The sequence below is a fragment of the Nannobrachium achirus genome, assembly GCF_963921795.1.
Source record: "Nannobrachium achirus genome assembly, chromosome: 11".
Taxonomy (NCBI): Eukaryota; Metazoa; Chordata; class Actinopteri; order Myctophiformes; family Myctophidae; genus Nannobrachium; species Nannobrachium achirus.
The window spans coordinates 10,323,491-10,338,167 of record NC_137820.1 but is presented as its reverse complement, the minus strand read 5'-3'; the positions used below and the strand labels follow the sequence as shown (position 1 = coordinate 10,338,167).

General features: G+C 41.9%; 1 protein-coding gene across 1 annotated transcript in view; it reads right to left on the bottom strand.

Moving 5' to 3' along the window:
- Positions 1 to 10,438: 10,438 nt before the first annotated feature.
- Positions 10,439 to 14,677, bottom strand: part of LOC308294891 (ethanolamine kinase 1) — a 43,598-nt gene continuing 39,359 nt past the window's right edge. Inside the window, exon 8 of the mRNA XM_080737806.1 lies at positions 10,439 to 13,016. Within this exon, the coding sequence (XP_080593932.1) occupies positions 12,947 to 13,016 (70 nt within the window). The 3' untranslated portion in view covers positions 10,439 to 12,946. The remainder of the gene's footprint in view (positions 13,017 to 14,677) is intronic.

Sequence of the window (14,677 nt, the reverse complement as noted above, 5' to 3'; positions counted from 1 at the left end):
TTGTTTAATTTTGTACATCTCTGTATATGACCATCACAAAATCAGATTTTGAAACTTTCTTTTGGTTCTATGCTGGGTACGTTGGTTCGTTTGTTTGGGCTTCAATCACAGAAGAAAGACCAGCTCTACTGCTTGCCTTCTCCTTCTGCCACACACTCTTCCGTTCAATGTCACACACTTCCGAAAGCACTGGATATAAACGCTGTTTACTCTTTTTTTTTTTTTAAGTATCGACTAATGTGAAGTTGTCGTTTGGTTTACAACATGACAAAATCACACGTTTTTTTTAGACTCTTGAAGAAGACTCACACCAGGCTCAAATAAAATTCCCATTATTCTTTTTCTTTTCTCGTTTTTTTTTAACACACATTTCATTTATTTAAGCAGAAATTGGATTTTGTTTCTCTAGCTATAGTGCTGCCTCGAGGAGGGGTCATATCACCTTTTTGACCTCTCGGAAGGTCAAACTTCACGCTCTTTTCAGCCGTAACGGAAGCAAAATGGATTGTTTTGTCATACACATACTATTTTTGTGATGAGTATTGTATTTGAGACTCAGTTGTGCGTTTTAACATTTCATGTATTTATTAGCCAGTGTTTGGCTCTAAAAGTGTCAGTGCAACTTGGTGAGAGAGACAATCAGAAAAAAATAAAAAATAAATAAAGACTGAGATTTTCCTTACGAAATGGTTCTTTTCATTTATGCTCCATGGTGGTGTGTGTTGTCAAAGTCTGTTTAAAGTTTTTACTAATTTGTTTAACTAAGCCTAATTTATGTGTACCACAATGCTCTCATTCATGTCATTTAGTACAATAGGCCTATGTAAACGCATACGAAGGACACACACACACACACCCACCCACACACACACACACACACACACACACACACGCACGCACGCACGCACGCACGCACGCACGCACGCACGCACGCACGCACGTGCACACACACACACACACACACACACACACACACACACACACACACACACACACACACACACACACACACACACAAATCGTGAGCAATTGTGCAAGTCTTTGAATATTTTTGACCCGATTCTAAATCCTTCTTCTAAATCGGTGGTTCTCAACATTTTTCATTTCAAGGACACCCAAAATTACATCAAAGTACTCAAAACATGTTGTTCCAAGGACCAACCCAGAAAGAAAATATTTGAGTTACTAATGTACGCTTTTAAAAAGATAGATTCAAAGACTTTTTCAAAAATAATTGATCTACATAAGCTCACAGCGCGGCACCTGCTATTTTTCAATAGTTAAAGCATGAAATAATTCTAGGCCTAACTGGGTTTTAACCATTGCGCTAATAGAGTCTGCCTGCTCACTCAGGTGATTTGAATCTTGACCTTCAGGTCAAAGTTCGTGTCAGATCCTGTGTCTAGGTGAGACGTGACCTTTGACACGATCTAAACGTCTCAATTCACCCTTTGTCAAGTCCCGCCCATTGTCCTGCCCCTCTCCACACCCATTGGTTGCTGTGTCTTGGTGGGACATTCAGTGGGACATTCCATCCACTGCCATGTTAATTCAGTTGCTTCATATTGTTATTCTGTGTGCTCAATTCTAATTTCAAACTTTGTTTCAGTCAATTGGAGCTGCTCAGTGGCAGCATAGTGAATCAGCATGTTTTTAAATGTTTTTATTTCTCCAAAAATTATGTTTTAGCTAATTCAACATAAAAAAGGCGGAACCAGGTTGGGACAAGGCAGATAGAGCCTGCTGGTTGGTCAGTCAGGGACCAACCAGGAGGCTAACAAAGGGTGAATTGAAGAGCAGGGAGACAAAATACAACCACCTCAAGTGTATGATTTATATTGTATTAATATCAGGGTTCCCACGGTCATGAAATTCCTGGAAATATGTTGAAATTAGAAAAAATATTTTTTCCAGCTCTGGAAAAGTTTTGGAATTGATCAAGGGTCCTGGAAGGTCCTGGAAAAAATAGCTATGCATTGTCTTTGGTTATTGATTTTGTTAATAACTCTGAAATGACAAATTTAACATTGGCCAAATTGTCAAATATTAGAGGCAGAAATTGTGAAAATAGCAGATGCTCACAACGCCTCGCAACGCGAGGCGTTGTGAGCGTGTAGATCGGCTATTTTCACAATAGAACCGTGCTATACAAAATTCCTCAACTCGTACTGCTTGTCAGTGTCCCCAGTTAAAATATGATTATTTCAGGGGTCATAGCCTGAAAAGGTTGAGAACCACTGGCATACACTACCTCTCTTTGTGCATTGCGCATAGGAGTAAGCGACCTGTTATTGAGCTGAATTATTGTTACTAGCCCTTACCCGTTCAAAGATATGAGCTCCGAAATTATGTGCAGTGTGTGGGTTATGGGATGTGCACTGTGCACACAGTATATGAGGGATGGAAAGTAACTTTAACTGGTGCTTGCATGCTAATATGTAGGAGCATCAATGTAAGAAATACCTGTTCCATTTAACGGCTACAGAGATACTGTGTACCGATCTGCCTGATTTTTGGACAACATCTGTAACAGGGCCAGAACCCCCCCCCCCCCCCCCCCCCCCCCCCCGCCCGCCCGCCCGCCCGCCCGTGTGTGTGTGGGTTTGTGTGTGATCGTGCATGGCCTGAACAACAGCGCCCCTCCCTTAACATGTGTGGTCACAAAAGGTACTGTAGGCTAAATAGATATAGATACACCATAAAAATGCTAACATACAGCATATGATTTGTGAAAGTGACAAACGGGCTTCACAGTTATGTCAGGTGTGTTCATATGCTATTGGTGATGCGATTTCAGATCAATTGCTCCAGCCACTGAGGAGAAACGCTGTGACAGACACTCACTCAGACAGACAGACACTCACTCAGACAGACAGACATTCGCAAAATTATATGTTAGATATAGCCCTGGAAATTGGGTTAAATATTCTGGAAAAGTTTTGGAAAAGTTTTGGAAAAGTTTTGGAAATTAATTGGTACCATACAGATTGGACAAAATTACATTTTATTCATAAAAAAATTGTTACATAGTGGCGCTTTAAGCTGGACTGTTAGTAGGTGATAATGATGTAATTATAGCGCTATCACACAGTGCTGTGAGAGGGGCCGGGGTTGTTTGCGGGCTCATTAAACTCTGCTAAAAAATACAATGTTTCCACTTCAGTCCACTGATGATGATAACACGGCTAGGGATCGTCTGTTTTATTTGTATTTAGTGAGGGTTAGGCCCCTGTTGTTGTTCAAGTAAAGAGAATGTGAAATAGACTAACCCTGTATAATTGTAATGAAGTAGATGACTGGGTGCGTGTATATTAAACATGGCATTTCTTCTCTTTTGTATTATTTGACATACTGTAGCTGTGGCGTGGCATTTTTTAACACATTGTTGGCAAGCCAGGGGACTTGGCAAGCCTGATCAGGCGCAAATTCAGTTAAAGATAAGACATTTTCCATGACATTTCAAGAAAGATCAGGGAAGACTGAATAGCTGGTTGGTGGCATCTGTAGTGTAGCATGCCATTTTTTTAAATCTTTGTATTTTATTTTATTTTTTTACATTGCATGACGTGTAGCATGGCATTTAACAAAGAAATGTTTTCTCCAACAGTCTAACACAATTGGGTGAATTCAATTAACAAACAGCAGAATAGCAAACTCCCAGATATCTAATAGTTTCCAACAAAAGCCTATCTGTTTCCAAAGTCAAGTTGTTCCACTTAATATTTTGGTATACCCACTACCATAAATGTGGCCTATATTGTTCCATTGTGTCCGTGCATTTCAATGCATGTACATGCATTTCTATGCATGAATGTGCATGACTTTGCATCTGTGTGTGTGCATATACAGTACATGCATGACACGTGTCAATATGCATGCATGCATGCATGCATGCATGAAGGCTTGCAAGCATTGGTGCACAAATAGGCCTACCCATACTGCAACTGTGTGTGTGTGTGTGTGTGTGTGTGTGTGTGTGCGTGCGTGCGTGCGTGCGTGCGTGCGTGCGTGCGTGTGCGTGCGTGCGTGCGTGCTGTGGTGTAGCGCGCGGCGCCTGTACAAGCTGCAGCCCGCCCCAGCCTTAACACAGAGGGAGACAGAGAAGTCAGCCATATCCAGCCACATCATAAATCTGATTGTAATTCCCAAATTGACTGTAGCGTCACCCCGCCGGGAGGATTGTCACACACTCCTTTGTGTGTGTCTTTATGTGTGTAGGCATGTGTGGCTCTGTGTGTGTGTGTGTGTGTGTGTGTGTGCGCGCGCAAGCACGTATGTGTGTGTGTGTGTGTGTGTGCGCGCGCTTTTGTGTGTGTGTGTGTGTGCGTGCGTGCGCTAGCATGTGTTTGTAGCTCTTGGGAGGCATGTTTGAAATCATATTTGTGCTGCTGCCATCTTAATCTCGTTAAATAAGGCCCCATGATTTACACTTCCTTTTCCTCTCTCATTTTCCGTAGGATGTACGTTTAGCTGTTTGCAAATTGGCATATCGTCCATGTTTGAATCTGTGTGTGTGTGTCTGTGTGTTTCGACACCACAGCATGTGTGCAAGTGTCTGCGTTGGCGCCCTTTTGTGTTTGAGTGTGCGTTTGTATGCATGCTTGCCTGAGTGGTGTGTGTTCACTGGTGTGTTCCACGCTGCAGAAACTGATTAGCAAGCTCCACTGTGCGCTGTCAGTTGCAGTGCTAGCATAATGCTGTGGGATACCGGGTTCGCTTGCAGTTATAGAAATTAGCATTCATGCAGCAATACAGCAGTGTTAAGTAGACTTCTAAGCTGGTTATGAGCTTAATGGGGTGTCTTGAGAAACCTCTGTCATCCACACAAGTCCGTTTATAAATACTTTGTGTGTGTCGGTTAAGTTATATAACCAGCCAGTCAACGGATACGATTTTTTTACTGAATGAACCAACCACGCTCACCTCGAGACTCCAGTCGCTCCCATCTCTCCAATCTGGTGATTAATCAATAACCAACAGGATTTAATATTGTCTGTCTTTTGCTGTCTGTTTAAAGTGCGAGGCGCTGTATAAATATGATTGACATAAAACCTGAAACGCCATTCTTACCCCGACGATGCCCCAGAGAGAATGAACGTCTTTGAATGAATGTCTTTTAGGCTAAACCCCAATTTGAACAACACGTTTGTTTATTTAGCCCATGACAATATTGTGCTACTGTAGACCTTTCTGTAAAGCGACTTTGGGTAGCCTTAGAGAGCCTGAAAACCCTCCATTTTGACCCCTCACATGCAACTTAAAGCAATTTTTTCTTGTTTATAATATATTTCCTTTCCTGTGTAGTGGAGTCAATGGGACAGTGATACAAATGGCCATAACTTTTTTTCGCGATGTTTCCAGCAGAGCAGGCCTCTCATTCTGTGGACCTTAATGACCAAACTAATAGATAAAACAGAAATAAAAAGTGCGGCAGAACATCACAGGTCCCCTCCCATTTTGATGGACTGGATCCCCGGCTACTATAGACAACAACTCATTCATTAATGGTGAATCGGTGATATATTAATAGGTCTGCCTTTAAGAAAATACCAATCCATGATGAAAATATAGACTATGATGTAATTATAGGAAATAGGTTTAATATACTATTTTGTTAAGCAGAAGAAGAGGAGGAAGTAACGCTGTAGTCGATATTGCGACGTAACATTTGTTCGATGTCCCATTAGTTCGACGCTGGTGAATGCTAACCTGGTGAATGTTAACCACTATGCCTAAACCTAACCCAAACTCGTCTAACCCTAACCTCAGTAAAACTATGCCTAAACCTAACCCTAACCCTTAGTCAAACTAATGAAACACAGAAATATTGAGATTTCCCAGAGTTCTAGAGAGATCCATCATCATTCAACACGGACAGCAGCTCTGTCTCTGTTTGTGTACAGTTGTGATTGGATATACAGTAGCTGATAAAAAGTGGTCCACGTCATAAGAACATTTCTTGAACTGTCTGGTAGCCTGGTAAAATTCTCTGGAATATGGGGCCCGGTGTTGCAGCGCCTGAGAGCTTGATATTGCAGTGGACTGAAGACTCACCTTTTCAGACTCCACCTAAACCCTTAGCACTACTGAAAAATCAATGACCATACATGAAGATAGTTAGCATTTGTTTTTTAGGTCTTTTAGAACTTTGTTCTTTACTGATTATATTGTGTTTTTTCTAGATAGATATCCATTTGCATTTGTTATATTGCTGTTGATGTACTGACATATTATCTTGTTTATTATTGTGATGTTTTTATCTGCTTATTGTAAGTCGCTTTAGATTAAAAGTGTCTGCTAAATGCCTAAACTGTAAACTGTAAACTGAGTAAATGTTGCCCTTAAAGCTGCACTATGTAGCTTTCCTCCTCCGCCCCGGATTTGAACCCTGGTCTCCAGCGTCGGTGCTGAAATCTTTATCATTGAGCTAAGAGAGCGTGGCTGCTTGCTCTGGGGATACATTTAATATTGACCTATGGGTAAAAGTTTGTGTCACACTTCTCCGTACTGAATCTGAATAAAGTGACCACATGACAGCCCGCTATGCGGTGTCCTTTTGGCAGTTTCTCATAGAGTTTAATGTAAAAGGACAGTGCCTTTTTGAGTGGTGCCTGTTGAAAATGGGAATATGTATTTTACTGTTATGGTTAATGATAAAACATTGACAGAGTTTGTGAGATTAGTTTTGTGCTCATCTGTACATTTCTAAACCAAATTACATAAATTACTTGACTAGTAGTAACTGTTATTGAATAGAAAGCAATGTTTATTTGCCATTATGCTGTTTTATTTTGAACGTATTGTCATTGGAACTGGACTTTTGATGTAAATTTTGCTGTAGTCAAGGGGGTACTTGGCTTCGGAAATCAGTGTAAGGGTGTATTTTGGGTGCCAAAATAGATTGAGAACCACTGGCCTAAGGCACCGCACACTCACACTGGGTGTCTTTATTTAAAGGCACTTGGTGTGAATATGACTGCATGCATTCCTCTCAATTACTGACAATTTTGTCTAATAGACATAATGTAGAGAACAAAGAGGTAAAGGGAGCGTGAGCAGAATGTTGCCTGTAGTCTTTCTTCAAGCAGTGTTGCCAAATGGGAAATGTTGAATTATTGTACAAGAGGGTTAAAATTATCGTATTTGAAATCGTATACACAGCCAAAAAAGAGAACTCACACGTGTAAATATTTAATTTCACACAAAAAATTGTATTTAGTGTAAGAAACAACCTTGCTCGTGACTCCTACAGTACGTGACGAAAAACACATCACATAATGCTTCGTGGAAGCAGGCAACTTCCTGGACCTTACTCAAATACAAGCCTGAAACTGGACTGGAAAGAAGAGACCGGTGTTCTTAATGCCTCCAGATACAGTACAGATCTGGGGTCAGATCTGGTTTGGCTTTTCAAAATAAGTCAGTAAATCAGTACATTTACTGACTTATTTTGAAAAGTCAAACTGGATCCCGGATCAGCAGCCAGGGAATTTAGTAAATTCACACACTTTTTTTGTGTTACGTTTGGGCATTTTTTTGGGATTATTGATCGGACGTCGTACAGAGGGTAAAATTATCGTACAAATACGATAATTATCGTACTGTACGTCTGGCAACACTGTTTTCAAGCCAGAGAGAGATTGGATGTAACTCTGATTACACAGCATTCAGACTTCACCTTTACATTATTATGCTTACAGTAACAGCTTAATAACACCCTCCGCTGTGTGTGTGTGTGTGTGTGTGTGTGTGTGTGTGTGTGTGTGTGTGTGTGTGTGTGTGTGTGTGTGTGTGTGTGTGTGTGTGTGTGTGTGTGTGTGTGTGTGTGGGTGGGTGGGTGGGTGGGTGGGGTGGGGGGGACTTTTGTTATGAAAGACTCAACTTGAGACGGAGTCCCCTCCAGGGAAAATTGACTTTCGAATTTCAAAGAACAGAGAAACATGTTTAAGTGTCAAGAACAAAAGTCATGTTCTTTTAACAGACTGCCTCCTTCAGATCAAGAGAATTATAAATTGTTATTACAAAGAGTAGACCCTTCAGACATGTTAAGGTGTCTCTCTCTCTCCATCGGGCATCAAAGCTACAGTGTTTGATTACGGGGACAACGTTATTCATTAAAACAGGCAGTGTGGTCATGGTTGCACGCTACCTGGATCTGCAAGCCTATGAAGTACAATCACTTCATGCACTTTTGATACAAGAGGTGACTGACAACAGTTTAATGTGATGAAACAAGATGAACTAGAAAGATGCAAGTGTGGTTGCCGTGACGCGAGTCACGCTTGCAAATGAATTCCGTCTTACCATTTGAATTTTCCTCATTCAAGTCAATGGGAAAATGTATTCACTAAAGATTTAATGGCTATTTATGGATATGTCGGTGTCAGTACTTGTCCCTTTGATGCCCAGGCATGGAGATCCCTGATGTAATTGCGACCGAAGGTCGCATTTACCCTGAAAAACCTTGTCGCTTGAGTGACCTTCCTTCTGTACAGGAAGTGATGTCAGTGTGATGTCAGTGAGTCGTGACATCACTTCCTGTACGGGGCGGCTACACAAGACTAAGAAAGACAAAAAAAAAGAGAAGGATACACAAGACTAAGAAAGACAAAAAAAGAGAAGAATACAAAAGAATAAAGGAGGAGGAGGATAAAGATACCAAAAGGAGAGAGAAGAAAGGGTGGATGAGGTACAATGTGCGGTATCCTCCTCCGATCTGATACGGGCGGCTGGACTTAGATCACCTATGAAAGAATGTCCATCCACCTGGAGAAAAGAAAATGTAACAAGGAGGTGGCAACAGGGCCGCCAGATAAAGTTATTAGGCCTGGATCCGACTTTAGGTCGACGCACAGGATTCCAGAAGTGTAGCGCTTATTCGCTCTTGTATCAAACCGGTACTCGAAACGTTCTTAGAATTTAACATATTTTCTAAAGTAAATATGGGGGTGGCTGTGTTAAGAACGTTTCGTTGTCAACGTTGGGTATTTGGACCTATACATGGAGAAAACCTGTTTGGCCTAAACATGGAGATGTGGAGAACACTATATATGGAGATATCATGTCATATGGGACTACCGTCATAGACAGTAGCCATTGTTAGGCCGGAGTCAATGGCTTTCTGTCTGACTGTCTGTACAGGAAGTGATATCACATGACATACTTTTTATGCCCATATACGAGTCATTCTGTACCACATCTCCATGTTTAGGCAAACTCCACACAGAAAGGCCCTATCGCCAACCCCACCCAGGGTGTGGGCGATAGGGCCTTTCTGTGTGGAGTTTGCATGTTCTCCCCGTGTCTCCTAGGGTTGATACCCTCACAAAAACATGAACAAACTCCCCCCAGAATGACAACAACTAGAATCGTCAGAAACGCTGTGGTTGGCCAGATGGTCAAGAATTGGCGCGACCTCGCCCTTTAGGGCGAGGTCGCATGTCACCCTGAGGTCGCATATGTCACCCTCAGGTGTCTTACTAGTCAATATTAAACCCATATCTTTGAATGACCACGTATGGACATAGGCCTACTGTCATTACTCGTTACATTACTACTGTCAGTCTCATGTCTTGTGGTCTGTGATCATGAATTATTTTTGAAAAACAAATAAATAAATTCCACTCATCTCCGTTTTTGTTTTGAACATAAATTATTCTTTTTGTGAAGTTAGTTTGGAGTATAAGATACCGTATAAAAAGAGAAAAGTAGTAATTAGAATTCCAAGGGTCAGCCTTGGGAAGCCTTCAACAACAATAACTAAAAAGGTAAATGCAAAGCTGAACAAAAGAAAACCACACACGCACCTACATACACTACACATTATACAATGAACACAGAAATTACTTGCTTCAGTTGTGCCTGTCTTTCAATGTCTTTGAAACATTGCATAAAGGTCTATACTTCCTTTTTTAATGCAATTAGAAGTGAAAGAAGAAACATCTTCAGCACTTTTTTGAGGAGAACAAAATGGTCAATGGACAAAAGGCCATTTCTTTTCCCTTTTCAATCAAAGTCCTTGGTTCTCTTTAAGTGCATCAGCTTGCTAATTAAATATTATATGTTTGACGAACAATGCCCCTTTGAAAAGCTTTCGGGATTGTTTGAGTCAGAGAAGTCAGAACAGCCTTGATAATCAGGAATGGAGCTCTAGAGGTGAAGGTGAGGAACACCATTGTCATCATTTCCCTCCTCTTTTGACCTTCCATGATCATTGGGAAGTGTTCCTGCTATGACAGACCCTGTTGTGCTTGCCTCAGAGAGGATGATATAGATTGTCACCTCCCCTGCATTGTATCTACCGGTACATCCATTTCACATAATATGACCAACTGAGTATAGCCTACTAAGAGACGCATGTGTCTTTAGACTAATATTCCCTGCTCCATTTCTTTCCCTATACAAGCAGCTACTGTACACAATAGACAAAAGGCAGATAGACTGTGGTAGGTTTTTATTATGTACACACATAACCACACTGGTAAGTAGTACTCTACTTTCTGCTAATGTATTGCAATAAGCTCCCACTTTTTTAACCTAATGCAGGTATAAAGAACAAATTCATTAAGATACTGTTTAATAATTAGCACCTGGTTGCTGCTAAAACCAATGGACTGAGTGTTGCTAAACTCAATGTAAAGACTAAAGACTGTACTGTATAGCACTTGAGCAAGGGTGCGTAGCATTGTTCCGGCACGCATTACTCCAACGTTGCGTTCGTCCGACCTGAATTGAATTGAATTGAAACCCTAAACGCATGCGTAGCCATGCATTCCTCCCCCTGAGCAAAGTGCTCCATTCCCTAGCTTATTTGATAGGGCATGGCACTAACAGCATCTGGGTTAATGAAGAATTTAGGCCTAAAAGGTAATCTGACCTTTAGAAGTTGTTATTATCTCCGCAAAAAGTAGTCCAGGTGTTTTTTATTTCTTCTTCTCTATAACAGGCAATCTTGTCCATTCGGCCTATCCCACCGGGCGCCGCCATTATTGCCATGAAGCCATGAACTTTGAACTCACGAGACGCCTGGGTGCTGTTGACCCAGTGTGCCCTGGCCGGGTACGTTCAGATGGTACGTCAGGCGACGTAACGCCGCTGCCTATGGTAGAATTACTCCCTTAACTTTGAACGCTCACACTTGAGCAGCTAACGTGAATGTCAACAAAGTGACGACGATTTAAACTAGTGAAAACAGCCGATCTACAAGCACACAGCGCCTCGCACCGGGAGGCGTTGTGTGCTTGTAGATCTGCTGTTTTCACTACTTTTGTGCGACGGCCTCGTATGATGAAGCAGGGCTTTACTTTGTGAAAGAAAATACACATTTTGAGATACGAGGTTTCCACCCAACAATGACGATATACTAGTGTTGTTGCTGCTCTTATACCACCCTTATACCACCATTATTACTGGGGTTGGTGGGGGCCAGACAGTAGCCCCCCGCGGGCTGCAAATGGCCCACGGGCCGCCTATTGGGGAACCCTGCTCTATGGGGTGAGAGTACAGCAGTACTGGCACCCGGTGGAAATAGACACTGAATATACTTGGCATTATGTACCACCAGTAAGACTCTCTATATTGGGAGATAAGCCACCCTCAGGTCGCATTCACAAACTTTAGAAGGCAATTGTAGCCAATCAGGAGGGGATATGGGAAATGGGACAGATCCATGTTGATGACATGACTCTAGAGATAGGGCTACTGTGTACCGCTTTGCATGATTTCAGGAAGAAATCTGTAGGAGCAGTGTCCAAAAATATGGTTTGCAAAAGTCGGCCTGATAGTGGTGCTAGAAGAGGGCCATGTGAGAAATGAAGGGTGATTTGCCATCCAAGGAGTGTGTGTGCAAAGTTTGGCATTGATAGGGCCGACGGTGGCGGAGATATGAGTAGGGCAAATGTCTGACTAGTTTCATTATGTACGACAGACATTTACCAACAACACCTGGACCACTTTCTGCGGAGATGATAAGAACTTCTAAAGGTAAGATTACCTTCTAGTCCGGAATTTTCCTTTAAAGGGCAAGTTCACAGCATCATATCTCAAAACACAGATTGAACACAAAAAATTACTCAGGATTGTGTTGATCGTGTCCCAAACAACAATAAAATAAGATCAGGTTGTCCCAGAGGTGAACTTGCCCTTTAAGGGTTCCATCTCCGTGGAGCAGGGTAAAGCATATTAAAATGGTGGGCAAGGTTTGGGGGTTCAATTCCTAGTAGGAATACCCACCCAAACAATGTATGAACTCATACTGTGAGGCGCAACAATTTCCAATAAATGACATGCTTAATATACACACCCAATCATCTACTTCATTACAATTATAAAGGGTTAATCTATTTCACATTCTCTTTACTCGAACAACAATAAGGACCCAACCCCTCACTAAATACAAATAAAACCGAAAATCCCTGTGTTATCATCATCTTGAAATAATACACTATAGTTGTAAGTGGACCGAAGTGGAAACAGTTGTATTTCTTTTCCAGCAGAGAGTTGAATAAGCCTTGCAAATAACCCTCTTATGAGGCTTTTATGATCCATCCTCAGTTACTTGTGGCTGTGCGACTGGGCTAAAATGTGGGAGCAATTAATGTGCTTCTGGCACGAGCAGCTATCTCAATTTGCCAAATAGGCTTATCGGCACGCGGTGCGTGGTTAAAACAAATATTTGAAAAATCACTGCGATAGCAAAACAGATTAACGAAGCCTATGGCCTGAAATAACAGACAGAGCAACACACAATAAAGAGAGAAAAGAAAAAAAGAAAGGTTCAAGAAGCTTATTCAATGCCTACTTCTCTGTAGTGGTTTTAACTTAATGCCGGACAATTAGCGCAAGAGAGTATGCTACGAGTTCTGTATCTTTGAGCTCTTGTCTGGGCTTGTAAAGTGGCACAGACTTTAACTACTTGCGCTTTGCAACAAGTCTACACTCTTGTTTCTTAAGTCAGCGTCAATCCAAAATATTCTTCCTTCTTCTGAAAATAGAGGTTGAGTCTCGCATTTGCATACCTGAAAGGAGAGAAAAGGGTGGGTTGAGAATGTAGGGATTTGCTTACTGCACAGTAATAATGAGGTTAATAATAAAAACAAAACAAAAAGGGATAATACTGCTGCCTGAGTGAATACACATATTGTACCAGTAAGACTCCCTAATCGGGAGATAAGCGACCGTAGGTCTCGCTAGAAGAGGGCCATGTGAGAAATGAGGGGTGGGGTCTCCGCGTTGCCTTGGCGGACGAATAGGTACCGGCCCCGGCTCTCCCGGACGCTCCTAGGCCGAGTTAGGGCATTTTATGTGAGCTGCAGTGGAGGGGGTCCTCCACTGGGGGCGCCACCACTTTTGCATCCGTTCTGGAGTACCAGGAGTGGGTGGTCCCCGGGAATTCCCCGTGAGCAGCCCCGTGGGGGTGGTCATTTGGTCATTTTTGCACATTTGGTATTTTTTTTACACCTGGGGGTCCCCCAGGGACCTGGGGGTCCCCCTAGAACTCCGGGGGTCCTTGGAGGTTGTAGTTTGACAGGCAAGGAGTTTGTGTGGAAATTTTGGCATGGATCGGGGCAACGGTGGCCGAGATATGAGTAGGGGGAAAGTGTGACGTGTATGTGGTAATGTTTTTACACCTGGGGGTCCCCCAGGGACCTGGGGGTCCCTGGAACTCCGGGGATCCTTCGAGGTTGTAGTTTGGCAGGCAAGGAGTTTGTGTGGAAATTTTGGCATGGATCGGGGCAACGGTTGTGGAGATATGAGCAGGGCAAAAGTGTGACTGACTGACGGACTGACAGACAGCCCCTGGAGCTTTTGATAGTAAATGCGACCTATGGTCGCAATTATTTGAGAACAAGAGTGTTTTTCAGGGCGTTTTTATCAGGCAGCCAAAATGTTTACCACTGTGTGTGGGACAGTGTTGATTTCGTCAACTAAAACTATGACGAAAAATGTGTGTCGACGAAAACTAAATAAAAACTAAATAAAAACTAACCTGTGATGACTAAAGACTAAATATATTGACAATTTCGTCAACAAAATAAAAACTAGACTAAAACGGTAGGGAGAGACTCGTGGAGGAGAAAGTCATTTTATGTTTGGTTGCTCTCAGGTGTTGCTTGCTGAAACTAGCCGACTACACAGAGTTGCCTTTACACCTGTACTTCACAGACACCAGGGTACTGGCCATGACACTGACCAGGATATTGATGGATATTGACACCAGGACCATGATACTGACACCAGAACACTGACCGGGATACAGATACCAGTAGGGCTGTCACGATTATGACATTTTACGTGGCGATTAATTGTTCACTCAAATAATTGCGATTAACGATTTAATTGTGTATTTGTTGTTGACAATTACATTTCTGTTTGGCTTTTAGGCTTTGAAGTTGCACATGGCAATCATGACACATAACATAAATATAGGAAATTATAATGTATATAGAAATTACTGACATATTTGACAATTTTATACTTAAAAAAGTACACTGATAGTGGAAATAACATTGATAATGGAAATAGCCGATCTACAAGCGACGCGTTGTGAGTTTGTAGATCTGCTATTTCCACTACTTTTTGAAAGTGTTTGAAACTATATTAACATTTCTCAACATGGAAACGATTATGACGATTATGCAAAATAATTGCGATTACCTCAAATAATTGCGATTAGACG